Genomic DNA, 19,118 nt, shown 5'->3' with positions numbered 1-19,118 from the left:
CAGTTGCCAGGTAAAATTGCTGCACAAAAAACCTCCTTGCAAATGCTTTGGACACCAGCAAATTACCGTTTGTGACCCGTGGTAGGTACCTATTCAAAATAGGACAGAGGCGCACAGTCAGTTAAAAAGGGTTTAATTTTCAATACAAAATAAAAGTAACAGTGTAACAGCGGCACCTAAAAACACTTAAAAACTTTACTTTATTAAAAACGATAAAACTGTATGATTGCCCGTAAGACAGGATAAGTGCTGCAGGGAACCGTTTAAGAACAAATCGACTTAGCACACAGGTTAAAAAGGGACGGCAACTCACACATAACCCCAAATGGGAAGGACACTATAGAAAAAGGCAAATCTTCAGTGCCGTCTTCACTCAGGCCCACCGCTGTGCATGCAAAAGTGGCGAGACAAAAAAAGGATTTGTTTTCCACGCAGCGCCTTCACCGTCTGCGACAATATATATATATATATATATATATAAAAAAGGGTTAAAACACTAAAAGAATCAATATCTGTGGTGCCTTCTGATACAGAAAAATAAAACAAGAAACAAACACAATCGACAGCCGCAGCAGTCAGTCTGTCGAATTACACCAGGTTGAAACAATTTAAAATTCAGTGACGTGTCGGGTCCTTAGCCCGCAGCCAGAAATCCACTTGGCAAAGCAGCAGCTCGGTACTCTGTCCACAAGTTTGCGTCAAACCCTAATAAATGTGGGTCAGTGGCGGTGAAGTCCACTACTCTCACAGGAACGCAATGTTTCCCATCATTCTAACAGAAGCTTAGTGGGATCCGCATCAAGCTTTCATAGAAAGGAATTAAAAACACCAACTTGCCCAGCTTGGACCAGGCACTCACAGCTTCAGGTTCGCTAGAGGATAGCTAATTGCCCACACCTGAGCTTATGAAGGGGCAAAAACCAGCTCCACCCTCCAGGGGCGGTTCGCAGACTCAGGTCTCACTGTCACATTTGGTTGCTAATGGTTTGCATTTGCAGTGAATGTGCAGCACAAACTGGAAATTGAGAATGTTCTCCTTTAAATTACAAGTTGTGCTTATCAATCATTCTCCGTTTCCAGTTTGCATTCCACTTTATTAAGTCTTACTGCCAACCAGCTGGGAGTTAGCAAGTGTTTACAGCCATTTCTATCTGCATGTTGCATGCAAAAAATGGTAACCAAGGCATCACAAGGAATCTTTTAGGGTAACATCTCTTTGGGACTGATTTCACCTAGTCAGCAACCTCCAACAATGACTCACCAATTCGATAATACATATTTATCCCTAGTGACCAGATATTGCCAGAAGGTTGCCAGCTGGTATCTAGTCCTGTGTGACTCGGGCCTAACATATCAGTAATATCTGAGCAGTTAGCGCTTGCGATGTCACATAATCCTCTCCTGGTTTGTCTAGTTTGTCTATGCTTAAATTGCAATAAATTTAGATGTGCTATTAAGCCCTATATTAGTAGCATAATGAGAGCACAACAGTGGTGTGTGTGTGTGTGTGTGCGTGTTAACCGAAGTAAACACAAAATGCAGTTTCAAAATTGTGATAACTGGCAATGAATCTTTTACAGCACTGTGGAGAAATTTTGGCCCACTTATCCATGCAAAATTGTTGTAATTCAGCTGCATCAGAGGGTTTTAGAGCATGAACTGCCTTTTTAGGGTCATGCCACAGCATCTCAATCAGATTCAGGTCAGGACTTTGAATAGGCCACTCCAAAGTCTTCATTTTGTTTTTCTTAAGCCATTCAGAGGTGGTCTTCCTGTTGTGTTTTGGATCCTTGTCCTGGTACAGAACCCGAGTGTGCTTCAGCTTGAGGTCACAGACGGATGGCCAAACATTCTCCTTCAAGATGTTTTGGTAGACGCCAAAATTCATGGCTCCATTTACCACGGCAAGTCTTCCAGGTCCCGGGACAGCTAAACAGACCCAGACCATCACATTACCACCACCATATTTTACTGCTGGTATGATGTTCCTTTTCCAGGTGTAACAGCACTCAAACCTTCCAGAAAGTTCAACTTTTGTCTCATCAGTCCACAGAATATTTTCCTAAAAGTTTCTGGGATCATCAACATGTTTTTTTTGGCAAATGTGAGACATTTTTGGTCAGCAGTGGTTTTCTCCTTCAATTTTTCTCTTGCTCAGTCTCTTTCTTGTTGTTGAATCATGAACTCTGGCCTTAACTGAGACATGTGAAGCCTGCGGTGCCTTAATGTTGTTCTGGGTTCTTTTGTGACCTCCTGGATGAGTTGTTGATGTGCTCTTGGAGAAATTTTGTAGGCTGGTCACTCCTAGGAAGTTTCACCACTATTCCACGTTTTTCTCAATTTGTGGATAATGGCTCTCGCTGTGGTTCACTGGAGTTCCAAAGTCTTAGAAATGCTTTGTAACCTTTTCCAGACCGATGGCTGTCAGTGACTTTGTTTCTCAGGTGATCCTTTAGGTCATAGCATGATGTGTTGCTTTTTGAGCTCTTTTCGCTTGCTTCACTTTGTTAGACAGGTTCTATTTGAGTAGTTTATTCAACAGGTCTGCCAGTAATCAGGCCTGAGCATGTTTAGTGAAACTGAATTCAGCTTTTCATAAAATGTGGTTACATTTACTTCATGTTTTAACAACAGCAGCAATTACTTTTTCACAAAGGGCGAGGTAAGTCTGGATAACATTTAACCTTTAATCGAAGAAATCGGCATTTAAAAACTGCATTTTGAATTTACTCGGGTTATCTTTGTCTAATATTTAGTGTGATGATCTGAAACGTGGTGTGTTTGTATGACAAATATGAAAAACTTGGAAATCAAGTAAAGGGACAAACACTTTTTTACACCACGCTATATGTACCTCAGTAGCAGAGAGAACACTCTGCATTTTAACATTTTCCCCTGTTTTTGATCTCGCATAATGTAGATTTCCACAACTTTTTTCCACTGACTTTGGTCAACCTATCAAGACTGAGAAGCAACAGCTCCTTTTGTATTGGGGGTAAAATCATGAAACATTGAATTTTGGTGATGGTCTTAACTATTTTTACATTGAACACCCGAGAATCAGATGTTAGTTTGCAGATACAAATCAGATAATACCAACATAACTGTGGTTTTATCTCGGGTTAATAGTGCAGTGAAAATTAACACTATACACCATTCACTTTAGCAACCAAGTCAATATCTTTTTACCATTCCTGTACTGAAAACCAGTTTTTATTAGTTGTGCTGGTCATTCGTTATTGGAGAATCCATAATGTTGTTAATATCTACTTTTTGGGGGGAGGAACTTAGACTAATAATGTCACAGATTTTGTCTGGGGGATTTCTTATGCTGCCTTAAGTGCCTTTTTTTGTTTTCTTTGAAGTACATTTTAAAAACTCACGTTGCCTCATTTAATTTGAATTTTGAATGAACGATTTGTAATTGTATCATTGTATGGGTACTTTAACTTTATGTAAGATGGCTGCCCTGAGGGATTACTGCCAGACAAGAAAATAGATGAAAGAAAAATAGGGACCAAATAAACGTCTGACACTTCCCCACTCGAAACAGGCAGAAGAAAAATGGAATCCATTTTGATTGAAGCTCAAGTTTATTGTTAACCAGTCAAGCGGACGGTATTTCAGCAACGTAGGTGGACACAATACACCTCAGCTTTCCATGCACAAAACAAACATGCACACCCCTTCCTCTCGGTACACGTGAGTCTTTATTCAGGCCTCCTCCCTGTAGATGTCCATGCCCATGGACCACGGGGACAAGACCTGAGCGCTCCTAAATGTTGTTTTTCTTCACATTACTGTCAAGGTACCCACTAGTGACTGATGATGGATTGCACTTCAGCTAGCGCTCAGGGTTTTCCCCGATCCTGCGACTTACTGCAACTCTGAGCACACGTCACCCTCACTGCTACGCTAACCACGGCGAGCACTGCTCAGGGAATATCACAAAGGACCTTTCTGCTCCTTTCTCCTCGAGTTCGCCGGGCAGCTGTTTCACAGGAAATGCACAGGGGGTGATGAGGCATGTGCCCTTGTTTAAAGGATGTTTTGGTTATATAAGAGATTTTCCCTTTTCTTTTTTCTTTATTTGCTGCATCTTCATTTGTCTCTCTGTGTGAGTGGAACTGCACTTACTGCAATTTGGTCTAGTGCCACTCAGGGAGGCTGCGGAGCTAACTGTGATTCACTGCACCACACAAACCTACAATTTTAATGTGATAAGTAAAATTCCAGACCTTTTTTGGAGTCAGAGATAAGCCTTTTGGGTTTGGGTAAAAGCCCAGGCAATGCTCAATTGAAGAAGGAATTGATTGCTGTTTCATTCAGAGGTGATGAAAACCACTTTACTCTCCGTGAACAAAATCAGGTGAAGGAGACAAACTTGTATCTCTATTTCCATTAAGTCCAAACCTCTTGAAAGATCTGTGTTTACTCTTCCTATCACCTAGTGTTATGAGGGTTTTTTTTGTTATTTTTACATTTCAGCCGCTCATTATCTGATCTAATGGTGTGTCATTAATCATTGTGGCTCATGAGTGAATAGCAGGATGCTGTGTGTTGAGGGATAATTAGCACTGAGGGCAAGAATGGAAAATCCCACTTTGGACCGTTTTATGCCAGTGTGTTATTTTGCATTCACTGTGATGTTTACATCCCACGTTTCCCTGTACACTTGACTGGCCTCATAGACGTGCCCCTGCTTTAAGATCCTGGAGTGAAGCAAACTCAATTAAGTGCAAAAGCGGAGAAAAAAAGGTTCTGCTGAAAACACATTCAACGTTCAAACCGTCAAAATAAAGCCTCAGAATTTTGCACAACCTATGGAAAAAAAATGGCTGATTAAGGTTGTGGATAATGACGTTAATACTGTTATCAAATTATATCCTGTAAATTTTAATACACTGTTCATTTAATTGCATTCCCCTATCAAATATGGAAGGCTCAGTAATTAGATTATATTACCGAGTGTGAATAATGTCGAAGATTATGTTGCAGATTACAGTTTCAATCAGGTAATCAGTGATCTGTAACAGACTACATTTTGAAAAACAGCAACCCCGGCCTTGGCTATAGCTACCGCCTCTCCTTTACTCCATCAGGAATTATGCAAATTTCAGGCAATTAAGAGGCTCCATGTCATTCTGCCTCTGCTCCTCCATATTCTTGTTGTTTTTCAAGCCCCGCCGTGACTTTTGTCAAGCATCTGTATGAGCGTGTCAGGAGCAGAGACGCTTAAAATGGGGAAATTATTCATAACCTTTTCAGTGCTTCCACACACAAGTGCTTACACCCATTTTGTTCACCCAAAAAAAAACCCTCCACACGTGTCACCGTGCACACAGTCTGGCAAAACATCACCCACACATATTAAACTTTTGCAGATTCAAGTTCGGGGTTGCAGCAAGGTCGTTTAGCTCCTGACTTCGCTCACTGAAACGTGGCTAAATTATTTACCACTGTGTACTCTGCGTTGGGGGGGATGAGGTAAAGCCTGTCAGTTACTCAAATAAGTTATTAATTTTACTTTCTGAAAGTTTGAGGTGTGTTTTATCATCCAGATAACCAATTTTCTGTGAAGTTCAACTGGTTTTTGTTTCAAAAGTTGTCCCAGTCTTTTTGCAAAATGGATCTTCTGGCAGCTATTACCGGTCTCTCCACAATTGTTTTCATTTTTCATCTGTTGGTGAAGTGTATTGAATTTGCAGTTTAGTTTGTTTTCTACAGTTTGCTTAAATATCACCTTTTTCTCTCTCTCTGCGCTGCTTCACTTGCTACATTTATATTATAATACCTGTTTTTTTTTCTAATTTAAAAAAAACATCTTTTCAGCTTTGTCATTTGTAGATTGTCAGTGAACATCAACTACATCGCTTGAAATCATTGTGCGTGTGTTTTTACATTTTAAAAAATGTCCTTGTTTGTGTTTTTAAATATGCAAGGTTATATTCATGTCATATGTATCACCTTTTTTTATTCCAGGTGTTTGTCGTTGCTCTCACTTTGGTGCCCTAACCTCACTCTTCTTGTCTTTATTCATCCAAAGTATTTTTCTTTTCATCCTTGACACACTTTTCTGTCCTTGTCAAATATCTGTGAACTCTCCTGAGCTTTTGTGTCTCCTGCTCAGACCCTCCAACAGTGGAGCCGGTTTTCATGGAGATGCGTCAGGGTCTCGGAAGGCCCGTAGTGATGACCTGCAGAGTGCTGCGAGCCCATCCCTCCCGTGTGTTGCGCTTCGAGTGGCTTCTCTCTAACCGGCTGCTCCACGCGGGAGCTTTTGACGCCCAGCGAGATGAGACAGAGTACACCATCCGCAGCCTAAATCGTGATGGCTGGGGCGAGTACACCTGTAATGTCATCAATGAGGCTGGAGCAGGCAAATGCACTTTCCAGGTTACAGGTAAAAAAAAAAAAAAAGTGCTTTTCATTTCATTTCATATTTCCTTTTTTATTCTTCTAGAATCTGTTTCTGCTTGGTTTAGTTACGTTTCCTCTTTATGTTAGCTTTTCTACATTTGTTTGACACATGGTGAACGAATAATGATTCGTCACTGTGTCTAATATTGTTAGTATAGTTCCAGTACAAAATGTATACTGCATGTTTATCTGTGTAATACATACTTTTACAGGGTAGCATTTTTTCAAAATGAACGCATAAAACTGAAATAGAAATTTGCAACATTTGGCTCTGATGAATTAAACAGAAACTCATATTAACTACTTCCATTCGCAGTCCAGCCAGAACCTGATAGATGTGAAACACAAATTCAGAAATTCCTTTAAAAAAAGTTCCATAGTTGCTGCTTCTTTATATAACTAGAATACAAGAAGTTGGTAAGCAGCTGGAGAGCAATTTAGAGACAGGTTCCTTCACACCTGTGCAAATATGTTGTTATAAAAACTCAATGCAATCTGTGGGCAATGTCCACCAGTTGCATGGAGATTGCCATACTATTTTTAGTTTCGTGTGACCGAGCCATAACGTGGCATCACAATTAGTTTAGAAGCCGTGGATAAAAAATTCTTGGTGGTCTTTTCCTTCCATTGTAGTCAAAGTGGAAACTTTTGAGTGTGGGTTTTTAACAGATAATTTTGTCAGTGTTGTTGTTGTTTTTTACCTTTTCTCAGCATATAGTCACACTTAAATAGTAAGCAGGAGTATGCAATGTGAGAAACAGCACAAGTCATTTTCAAAATGAAGATCCCTCACTTCACACACTTCACACATTTTTTTTTTCAGCTGAATAACTGCTATTGCCAGCAGATTGCATCAACTGTAGCTGGATAGCCACAGCTACTTTAGCTTCCTGACATGTACGAAAATGCTAGATGTCATTTTAATATTCCAGGCAAATATGGACTACATATGCTAAACGGCTGAAGCTTTGAACGTGCAAGATTAATTCTTTTTGTTGGGATTTCAAAGAGTATGTTTCAATTTTAACATTACAAGGGAAAAGAAAGGTTTTTAGTGTTAGGATGCATATAAATGTGATCAAATCTCACAGGGATACTGGTTAGAATTAGATACAAATCCAAGAGTTTCAGAAAACCTAAGTCAACAAAAAACTAACCTTTTATTAAGTTGTGTGTAGAAGTTGAAGGTATTTTTTTAAGATCCAGAAGGAACCAAACTGCAAAGCTAAAACCTCCAGGAATTAACAGGCTAGACACTAAGGAGGAGCACAGCGATGGTACACAGATACAGTGACAAAGACAAAAGAGAGCCAGGGCTGTATATTCTCACAAACAGACACCAAGGGCCAATCAAGGGAAGTGAATACAGCTGTGTAAACCCAGACACAGGTGTACACAATCAAGACAGTCAACAGATAGAAAGTATAATTCAAAAGAAGGCACAAGAGAGCGAGTAACAAATAAATAAATAAGCAGAAAATTCAGTCCACATGATACACAGAACATTGCAGATGCTAGAAGGTTAAACCAATATACAAAGAAAACACAAGTAATGAAAGGTAAATAACAATCTCTATAAATACTAACCAATAACTATAATTTTAAAAACAAAAGAAAAAACCCTCAAAATACTGGAATAATTTATGTTAAGAAACAGGAATCAAAGCACAAACTTACATTAGTCACAAACAAGGAGCAACAATGAAGCCCAACCAATAACAGCAAATCATAAACAAGGATTGAAAACTGAAATCCTACACTACTGCAGTTTAAATGATGTTGTTGAGCTAAAGATTTCCCTCATCTGAAGCAAGAGGATGTAGCTGACATTAAGGTACTCTTTCCACACCTGCTTTTTTGCCAGAAGTATTCACTCATCTGCCTTTACATGCATATGAATCCACCCTTTGTAGATATAACACCTTCATCTATCTGGAAAGGCTTTCCACAAGCTTTAGGGGTGTGTTTGTGAGAATTTTTTAACCATTATTCCAGAAGTGCATTTGTGAGGTCAGACACTGATGCTGGATCAGAAGGTTAGGCTCACAGTCTCCACTCTAATTTGTCCCAAAGGTTGTTAATCAGTTTGAGCTCAATACTCTGTGCAGGCCAGTCAAGTTCTTCCACATCAGTGAAGTTCTTCCACACTTATCCATGTCTTTAAGAACCTTTCTTTGTGTACTCATGTTGGAAAAGTAAGGGGTATGCAAGGAAATTTCACAACTTTGTTGTGCATGTGGCATCCCATCGAAACTACGCTAGAATTCGCTGAGCGACCTGAGAGCGACCCACTTTTTCACAAATATTTTTAGAACCAGTTTGCTAGCCATTTGATTTTATACACCAGTAGCCATGCAGGAACAACTGAATTCAATTATTTGAATAGGTGAATGAATACTTTTGGAAATACAGTATAGTATCACATGCTAGTTAGCAAGTAAAGTTGGCTAATAGCAGCAGTGTTAAAGTTTGTCTTTCTCGTAGCTAAAAGGAACAAAATGATTGCCCAGCTCTGTATCCCAGAAATATTTTTCTTACCCTCCTGCTTACTGTTTCAACATGTAGAGAAATTTAAAGCTACACAGACCTCAAATGACCAGCACTATAGTTGCTAAACTAGGAGTAGCTAAGCTAGGAGTAGCTAAGCTAGGAGTAGCTAAGCTAGGAGTAGCTAAACTAGGAGTAGCTAAGCTAGGAGTAGCTAAGCTAGGAGTAGCTAAGCTAGGAGCGATTTTGTGTTTGTTTGTTTTTCTTTTGTTTCTTTTTTTACTGGTCATTTATTTTAAGTTACTTACTTCAACTCGTTCTTTCTCACAGAAACATAATTCTATACTGGTATTAGTGCTATAAGCCTGGCTGTCACTGTGTTTGATCCAGATAGCTGCATTTAATAACAGTCATTTAGCCTTTATTCTTTTACCATACGTTGGCATGTCAACAGAAGATGTTTTAGTACGCTATTCAATTGATAATTAAAGGGTTGTTCTGACAGATGCAATTGGCTGAACAAAAAGCTTAGAAGGCCTTGTCTCATATTGTTTTGGGGTGTGTGTCTGCCTCTTTATATGATAGACAATTTATATAACGAAGACTCAAGGGAAAGATAAATCATAGATTGCCGATCTGAATTAGGCATGTCCATTATGTCAGGTCTTTCTTTTACCTTCTTTCATCTGTTTTTGATACATTTTTTTTCCTCCATTGTGAGATCCAAATGATTGTCTCCCAGTCTTTTGTTATGACAGGACAAAATTAGTTTGGCTACACTGAGAGTCCTCAGGAACTTTGGCCAAGGTTTCAATCTCCCAGACCTCCTATTAGAGACGGGAGCTGCAGGGTCACAGGAGGAGTATTTGTCACTTTGATCCTCTGGCACTTAGGTCGCTCTTCTCTTTGATAGTGTCTATTTCTCTCTATCTCTTTCTGCGTTCTAATCATACCTTGGCTGCACTTGATTTTTTTTATAGCCTTTAGTTCTCTCTGTGTCCATTTCCTTTCCACATTCTTCATCTTTCTCATTTTCAAACTCCACTCTCTCATCCTCCTTTCCAGCTTGACCCCCCCCCCCCTCCCCCCACACACACACACACACACACACACACACACACACACACAGTGCATGCCATAAATCCCCTTCCTGGGGAAACAGGTAGAACAGAGAGACAGAAGCAGCTAGTTCCCTCCAGCCATTTGTTTTTCTCAGCAGGGCTGGGGTTTCGCCTTCTATTGCTCATGCTCCCTCCCTCTTCCTACTTCCACTCCCTTTCATCCTCTATCCCTCCTTCCCTCCCTCGCTATTGCTCCATTCCTCCCGCCCAGTGCTCCAGATTCCCACCATCTGGACTCAGTGGTTGCCAAAGGTATGGAGGCTCTTTTAGTAACTCCCTGAGTACAGGAGTATGGTGCAGAAAATCCACTTTGGTTCATTGCATCATCTATGAAACCTGCCATGCCTCAGTCTCCTAATTCCAGCTCTCGATAGTTAAAATTTTTAATTTTATTCTAAAACTAAAATGCCATGAAATCAGGCAATACCCTGCAGTAGAAGAAGTGCATATCAGCTCCTGTCTGCGACTTGTGAGACTGTTTCTCGACAAGACTTGCAAAATATTGGTGTAGCTCATGTAATTAGATGGCACCTTGGTTTAAACTCACTTTACCAAGACAGGTAGACAAGCCAGTAGATGTTCTCCCATCGCTCTATGTTTGACGTCATCTCAGGCTGTGCCGTGTGAAAAGTATGAGTTGGGAGTTTTGGCCCACAGTCCTTGGATTTCGGATTCAGTCAACATGTGAGCGGCATACATGTTACCATGCCGACAGACACATGCAAACACACCATAGTTAGGCAGCAGGCCATTATTAGCCCATAAATTCTGTCGCCTGGAAAAGTGTATTGTGCCAAAGGAGAGTGTGTGTGCATATGCATGGATGCCCATGTGCCAAGCCATGGGGACATCTGTGGGAACAGTGAGTTGGCTCTAATGGCCAAGTTGGCCATTAAATTATGCCTGGGGACAGACCCCTCAGAGGAATGTAATGTGTACCACTGAGCTTTGGCTCGGGCTCTCTGTCGTGGGAACCCTGAGTTGTTAGCAAATGCTCAAATCACGCTCCTCAGAGCAAGTAAATGTTCACTGATCATAGAGTTTTGAGTAAAGATGCACATGGCTCCTGTGACATTACTGTTGGTGTGTAAAGTCCTGCTGTAAATTCTCAAACAGAGAATTTCTTCGCCATAAGCATCAACTCGACTTGACAAGCCGGATCTGATACTCAGATCATGGGATGCTGCACCTTCTGTTTTTTGGGGTTTTTTTTAACATAGGCTGACCATAATAAACAAAATAAGCATTGCTCTGTATTCATTAAGGTGTGAAACTAGCATTTCAGTCTAATACATCCTCAGGAAAGTGTTTAGTTTGGTCACAAAGGGAGTCATGATCTGTTTTCCTGCGTAATTACAACTGGACTTCTTTTTGCAACCACAGGAGTCTCCCCCTACTGGCCAGTAAAAGGAATGTAGGTTTAAGACTCTTTTGTATTAGCTTAACTTTAGGCATAAAGATGTTCCCATCTTTAATGTGATCTGTGACAGTATCTGAGTGAAGCGCTTACAAGCTTGGTATTTAGAAAAATATTATAGCAGTTAATTCACTTATTCTATTGTAGAGTTTACAAAGACAGAACAACGGTCAATGTTTTGTTTATAATAGTTTTAATAAATGTAAAACTACAGTTCCTACATATCCTTCAGTAGTCCCCAGATTGTGCGTTTCTTTCAAAGGCCATGCCTCCAGTTTGTATTGGCATATTTTTTAAGACTCAGTCTAGAAAAAAAGGTTAACCTGATGATTATCATTGATCATTATTTGAGCCTTTTTAGCTATGGGGGAAGAGCAGGGTGCTGCAGCATTAAGAAAGAAATCTGGGATATTTTTAAAGCCTATAGTGCTTTTAAAGGAGGGCAATTGAGGTCTGCTACTTGTTTTCAGGATTTAAGATACATAGAAAGTTTTATTAAGTCAAGGGGAAAATCTATCAAGAGTGGCATTTATTTATTATAGTCATATGAAATGAAATATATGATGATAATGAATCTTTTTACCTAAAATCTTCCAATGTTTCCTTCAGAGCCATACAAAACTTTATACAGCTAATTTCACAGGCATGACTGATCGAATCTTTAAGTGTAAAATGACTGGAGAGTTCCAACATATGTCCAATCTCTGCACAGGCAACAAAGTCTGCATAAAATTGCCCAGCACATGTCTTTTCTCTCCATTGACCAGCACAAACAATGCAAACTGCAGTACTATAATTCTGTTGGATTTCCGAAATTTACAAAGAAAAAACAAGCAGTGTTTCTCATTTCTCTGCCGCCTCCCCGCTTAAGCCCCATTTCTGGCAGCCAGTTGTAAATTAGAAGAGAGGAACAATTAAATTCTCAGGGACAATGTTCAGATAGACATTGTCTGCATTGTGTGAGTGTGCCTGTGAAATGAATTCAGATTCCACATAATGCTGTGCTTGTATGGTTCCAGTATCCTTCTTTTTCAGTCATTCAGTCATTGTTCCTAATGCTGCAGAAACTGTGTGCCAATAGTGCAAAAGTTAGCTGCAGTGCGATTTGCTGTCATAAGAAAATGTTTTTCCTTTTATTGTGAAACACTTACTCTCACATTTTTCTGTCTGTGTTGCATTTTCTGCATTCAGGCTATTTTCATATTTTATTTTTTGATCTATCATCTGTTTTCAGTAATGTTTATTTCATTTTTATTTATTCAGCTTTTCTTTTTGAGATGTGTCTTAAACAGGCCCCTTGGGCCTCCTGCTAAGTTACTATCTGGTGCTTTTGTGTGATATTTTTGTCTCTTTTATTTTTTATGTTTTCAAATAAAAGCAAAAGCTAAACTGATTTTGCTTTCAAACCTGCACTCTTCTCTGAGTCAGGGATTTATAAACCTTATCGTCTTTGGTCTCCGGCACAGATTTGTGCCTTACCTTTGGTGGTTTGAAGTAACTCGTCTGCCTGCCTTTTAAAGTCTGTGCCCAGTTCACCTGGCTTGAACTGCAACCCTGCAGTACATGGAGGATGAGTCTGAATAGTTCATGCAGCTCAAGGAGACATGCTGACACTGATGGATCCTGTTGGTCATAATGCCTAACAGTATATAGTCAGAGTGAAAAGCATCTGAATAATGTTATCTGTGATCAGACTGAAAGTCTGTCAGGCTTGAAGGACAGATGCAGTCTGTTCTGGTGTTTTTTTTCTGCTTTCTTTATTTTGTATTTTCTGGCCTATTTTTGTAGTTCTGCTTCTTTTATATCAGCACAATATCTCGACATTAGTCACTCTAGAGCAGCCTTCAGTTTACACGGACCAAGAAGGATGAAATCGGAAGTCACTGGGCTTTTTAATATCAGCAACGATTAAAACGTTTATCCTTTTTTGTACTGAACTGATTTGTCGAGGAGGAAGGAAGACTGTAAATGTAGAAGTGACTCATTGCGAGTTCTGTGCTGTTTCCCTTAAGGAAAAAGAGACGCAAAGAGATTTATTTTGCGTTCCCATAAGGGCACCACGTGATCACCGCCGCCCTATGATGCCTTTGTCTGTTAGCAGTTCCTGCTTTGGTGTTATTTGTTTGTCTCGGCCAGCTGTGCGTCCATATGTAAGCCTACTTCCTGCCAAATAAAAAGCAAAGCAAAAAAAGCCCAGAATCGTATAGGAATTGCTTAGCATATGACTGCACTCCTAAAGATGAAAACATGTTCATAAACCCTTAAAAAGTAAAAAGGAAGTCTGCAAACAAGGTCAACTTCTTGCCTGAAGGCTTTCACTGAGCTGTATGAATCATTGCATTGGTTATGCTGTTATAAACAGGATTTTAAAAAATCAATTAAGCCCTCTGTACTTTATGTTTGATGTCTCCCACCCAGGGTTATCTGTTTCAGGCTGTGTAAGTGGGTTAGGTAATGTGCTTCACCACACATAACATATTATTAGGAGCAAAGGCCACGTTGCTTCATTACACTGTATATTTGAATAAAAGGCAATAATTTGCCGTGTGAGTCTGTGATATTTGTCTGTAAGAAATGTACTTTGAGGGAAAAAAAAGTTCCCCAAAATAAGATTAATGAATGCGGCGCATTAGTATAAAGACTTCCGTGTCAAACTTCTAAGAAAAGTATGAAAAGAGTCTTTTCATGTTTTGTTTTTTTGTTTTGTTTTGGGGCTTTTTCTGAAACAGGGTCTGTGTGGAAATCTTTAAGCTAATTTACTGATGCAGACAACAATGTGAGTGAGTTTAATTAACATTCCCTGCCTGCTCTCTACTGCAAATTGCAGCCTTTTTCTTTTTCCTTATCGGCTTTACTGTACTGTATATGCTGCATGACTAAGTCTGACATTATCTGCCAGGCGGGTTTATGTAACATTAGCTGTACAATATGCTGTAAACACAGCTGGCTCTATACGGCAAAACAGTGCCAAGCAAAGTGCAGACGGTAATTATCCTTGTTTTTTTTATTTATTTATTTATTTTAGTTGGGAAATGTGTTTTGCTGGTTTCATTAGTATCTCAGCGAGACACGGAGGCAGTTTGTGAGATAGTGTCATCTGTTATAACAGACAGGTTTACCTTGCAGTAGACTGCTGATGAACTTTTGAGACATATTCCACAGCTCAACATAAAACAGATAAAACCTAGAAAAAAAAGTACTGCGTAATTTTCTCTCTTTCGCCGTACTTGTCTGTACTAGTTTCTCACTCACAATGGTTTTATTTTATCAGGCTGATGAATGGGCATTGTTTTCCTTCCGATCAGAATATTGCATTTTAAATAGCTTTATCCATGAAAAAGGCCACGTGATCTGTAGTATGCTGACTGGAGCACCATTAACCTGATTTATTATCTAGACCAAAGAACCAAACGCACTGCTTGCGCTGCGCTGATTTTGGCTTTTTATACTGGACGATTATGAGAATTGATCGAACCAGTCAGACGATGAATGAAACCACAAGTCTTGTTTTGTTTTGTGTTTTTGTTTTTTTGTCTTACATGTGCAGTTTCCCCACTTCTGGTTTAGATTTGAGTGATAAATCGCAGCAAAAAAAATTTCTGGCACAACTTCACCTGCTTCCAAGGTGCATGGAGAGGATGAAAGAATTCACAAAGCAGGAACTCCAGCAACACTTGAGGAAGAAGAACAACTTTAATAATAGACCAACGCGTTTCGGCTTGTGGCCTTCATCAGGGTCATAGTAAAACATTGTAAAAATTGCTTAAATACAAGACAGGAAACAGAAAAAAAAAATTCAAATTAACTAGTCAAAACTTCATAGATAGGTCAGCTGACATATAATAGGTAGGTATTGGTTAATTGGCTAAGTCACACCCAAGTAAATACCGGACTAGATCATTACTGATGAGAAGAAGGGGGGTGACATAACCCCCATATGTCTGAAAATAACACATGCATGAAATGCATAAGGAGGAAGCTATAAATATACACACAGGTTAAAAAAAAAAAAAGGGGGGGGGGGGGGGGGGGTCTTTAATGGTAAAAGCACGTTTGAATTAGAAAACAAGATTACATCATCACATGGAAACACATTTGTTAAAAGATCCTTATTTATGTCTCTAAAATGTAAAATATTTAAAATTTAGACTTGAATTATACACTTAAGATGAAATGTCTAAAGCGCTACTTCTTCTTTGGCTAAAATAATAAGATTAATTAAATAAATATTTCAGTAGTAAGAGTAATTTAACTGGTAAAAGAAAAAAAAAGGAGGTGTAGTTTTGAGTGATTAAATCCTAAGTGAATGTGTTTAAACCTCAGCTCTGATGCAGCGCAATCAACGAAATTATGAAATTGTTCCATAAATTTACGTAAATATTCGGTAGATTTTGTTTGAGGCCAGATATGCGCAGCTACTTTTTGCCATTTGGCTCTAATGAGAACTGATGCTGAGGATTATACAGCTGCGAGTGAACAATGGCTTTTATTTGGTCTCACTGCAACTTTAGTTAGTACTAGAAATATTCTGCAAACCTTTGAGATCAAATTTCTTTCAAACCAGACTACATGAAAAGTGAATTTGATGAATTCAAGTTACCTGCTGTTTAGCAGGAAACCCTGTTATTAAGCACATGCCTATTAAGCTGCACTTAAACAGCATTTGGTGATGTCTTTACAGCAACAGAAGAACTGGCATGCGTACACAACATTATAACAAAATGCCACCCAGTACAACAATATGCTTCAGTGTTGTGTCATTTAGAGCAATCAGCTGTCAAGTTTCTATTGATTCTCTCTGAAGACCAGTATCTTACTGGATGAAGGGACTCCCCACACACACACACGCACAACTCCTCTTGCTTCGTATCCTCCCAGGAGTATAATCATCATTTTCAAAATCAAAGCAAACCAAGTGGTTCAAGGGTCTGTCACACTAAGGAGGCCACAGGGAAGGACTCAGGAGCAAATAATGCTATTATAATTCGTCAGTGACATAAACTAACTTGACAGGTTTATCCAATTGCCTGACATTCATAAACTGCTTGCTAAATCTTCACACAGGTTCATCAAATCCCAGCGCCGCTTTTGTTTGAGCTAACAATGGCAGCTCTGCTGTCTTTTCCATGGTTATTAAAAATCATCTGCCTTGGGTATTGTCATCCCTCAATAAACAAGCCCAAGAAGCAGAGGGACAAACACAACAACGTGTCATTGAGGTGAATTACTATTCTTTGCCTGGAAGGTCATCCTGTAAGCTTGTTTCTGGATCTTGATTAAAATGCCGTGTTCTGCCAGTTCCCTCTCGAGCTGTCAGAAATCAGCTTTCCTACTGTGACCGGAAAGCTGAAAAGTTGATAGATTCATTTAGTTTGTGCCATATGTGGGCATAAAATTAATTCTCACAAAGTTAACTGTGTTATTAGAAGAAAAGGCTGGTGAGAATCACTCAATCCAGGAGTATGAAAGTATTTTCATTTTTGGAGCGTTGTGATATGGAGGATGTAGAATTTGCCACAACGTGGAGCAGACATGTTATGGCGTAATGTAATATATATATATATATATATATATATACACACACACAGTGTTGGGGAGTAACGGAATACATGTACCGCCGTTACGTATTTAAAATACAAAATATAAGTAACTGTATTCCATTACAGTTACCGTTTTAAAAGGTGGTATTCAGAATACAGTTACTTTGTTGAAATGAATGGATTACACGGCGGTATTTTCCTGTTTCATAAAGCTATGAACTCTATATTTTTGGTGTCCACGCCGGTGGAAACCCAAACAAAAAACGCATTAAGAGGCTCTCATGTCTGTGTCTCAATCTTGCAGCCCATGTCACCTCTACTTGCGGCGTGAAGAAATATTTTTTTAAAATTTTTTTAAAATTATTCACAAAAATGATTTAATATGAAGGCAATAGGCAGAGTGTTACAGGCATCGCCCTAAAGAATCTAGCCTCATGGGCAGTGTAGTCCGTGCTGCTGGGAGAATGGACTGTCATACTCATTATGTGTCTGTGAGCGAGGGAGGGAGAAAAAGAGTCGAAAAGTAAGAGATGTCACCGACCAGAAATGGGAAGCATGTAAATATATATATATATACAAAGTTGACCCAGACAACAAAAGTAAAGCTAGTTTTCGGCTACGAGCCCGACACAGAGCCGCGGACCTGTTTTATATTCGCGCGGAATAGTTTTCTATATGAGATAATTACCTAATGTCCACCTACTGTTACTCATTTATATTAAGATTTAAAAATCTAGTTGGTATTGGTATGGCAAATAACCTTCAGTAACAGTGATAAATCACACTGCAATAGGACATTCATGTAGTTGTAAAAAGCATGATAATATATTAAGTAATCCAAATTATTCATAATACGTTACTCTCATTGAGTAACGTAACAGAATACGTTACAAAATACATTTTGGGGCATGTATTCTGTAATCTGTAATGGAATACATTTTAAAAGTAACCTTCCCAACGCTGTATATATACATACAATATATCAACAATAATAAGATAACTGCCTTTGTTATCCTACGTCAATTACTTTTGGCTTAAAGGAAGTCCAAGGGCCAGATTTGCTAAACAAGAAAAATAAACAGAGGTATTCTGATGACGGTGGAAAGTTGTGCAGGTTATCTGTTAGCAGTGCATTCATTTATAGATTTATAGACTGCAAAGCAGCCAGCTCATCGCAGTAATTACAGACGCAATCTACCAACAGCAGCTCAAATTAGTAGGGCAAAAATGAGCATCAAATACATATTAATTCTTCCTCTGCTTCCTCTTGTTGATTTCAATTGCCCTGCTGTTTCCAGACAGAAACATATGCATAAAAGCTGCACTTACACTGCACTAGTTTTGTTAGTACATTGCTCAGTTCCTCATACGCCCTCGTCAGGTCTTCTCATTTCTGACCTTCTAATTTGAGCTGCTCTTTGTAGAATGCTGGTCATTACTGAAATGAACCATCTGTTTGATTAGAAATTAGCACATTGTTTGTGGGTTTTTTTAGACTGATTTGACCTGTTTATTAAATCTGGACTGGAAAAATTGTCCGTTTACAAGCTGAGGAGCTTACAGTTGTCACAGAAATAAGAATTTTATGCACTTAAAAATTGAATTAGTTCCCAGAATTGAAAAAAAATGCCAACTTGATTCCTTATAAAAACAAAGTACAGCTTACTTAAGATAACAAAGTTAGGGAAATGTATTTATTGTGATAGTTACACGTGATTAAACGCACCCTTGATTCCCAAAGGTTGATGTTGATGACTTGGTCTGTTTTGTGATAAATATGGTCATTATTTTTAATTATTTCTCTCTCTAGGGAAAGCCTACCCCCCTGAGTTCTACTATGATACCTACAACCCTCTGTGGCAGAACAGGCCGAGGGTCTATGGCTTTAAGCTACAGTGGACCCAGATGAACCCAAATGCTGTGGACCGTATTGTTGCCTACAGACTAGGCATCAGACAGGTAAGACTGCTATGAGGTGCCTGCTCATTTGCATTCCTATTGTTCAGTCTTCTATTCTCTGTGAGCTACTATCACAGCCAGAAGAGCCACGACATGAGTCTTAAAGTCATGAAATGTTGGCATCTGGTACAGTAACTTGTCACGGGTATTGGTCAGCCTCTTTCCAACCCTTCA

At 39.2% G+C, this 19,118-nt stretch overlaps 1 protein-coding gene across 4 annotated transcripts in view; it reads left to right on the top strand.

Annotated features, from left to right (window-relative positions):
* mdga2a (MAM domain containing glycosylphosphatidylinositol anchor 2a) overlaps positions 1–19,118 on the top strand; it is a 205,908-nt gene that overhangs the window by 150,774 nt on the left and 36,016 nt on the right. For all 4 annotated transcript variants that reach the window (XM_006793045.3, XM_006793043.3, XM_006793044.3 and 1 more), the window contains exons 10-11: positions 6,131–6,403; positions 18,796–18,944. In XM_006793045.3, the coding sequence (XP_006793108.1) occupies positions 6,131–6,403; positions 18,796–18,944 (422 nt within the window). The remainder of the gene's footprint in view (positions 1–6,130; positions 6,404–18,795; positions 18,945–19,118) is intronic.

The sequence above is a fragment of the Neolamprologus brichardi genome, chromosome 15, assembly GCF_056152115.1.
Source record: "Neolamprologus brichardi isolate AB-2024 chromosome 15, ASM5615211v1, whole genome shotgun sequence".
NCBI classification, from domain to species: Eukaryota; Metazoa; Chordata; class Actinopteri; order Cichliformes; family Cichlidae; genus Neolamprologus; species Neolamprologus brichardi.
Note: the sequence above shows the minus strand (reverse complement) of the source record. Positions and strands in the feature narration are given on the sequence as shown.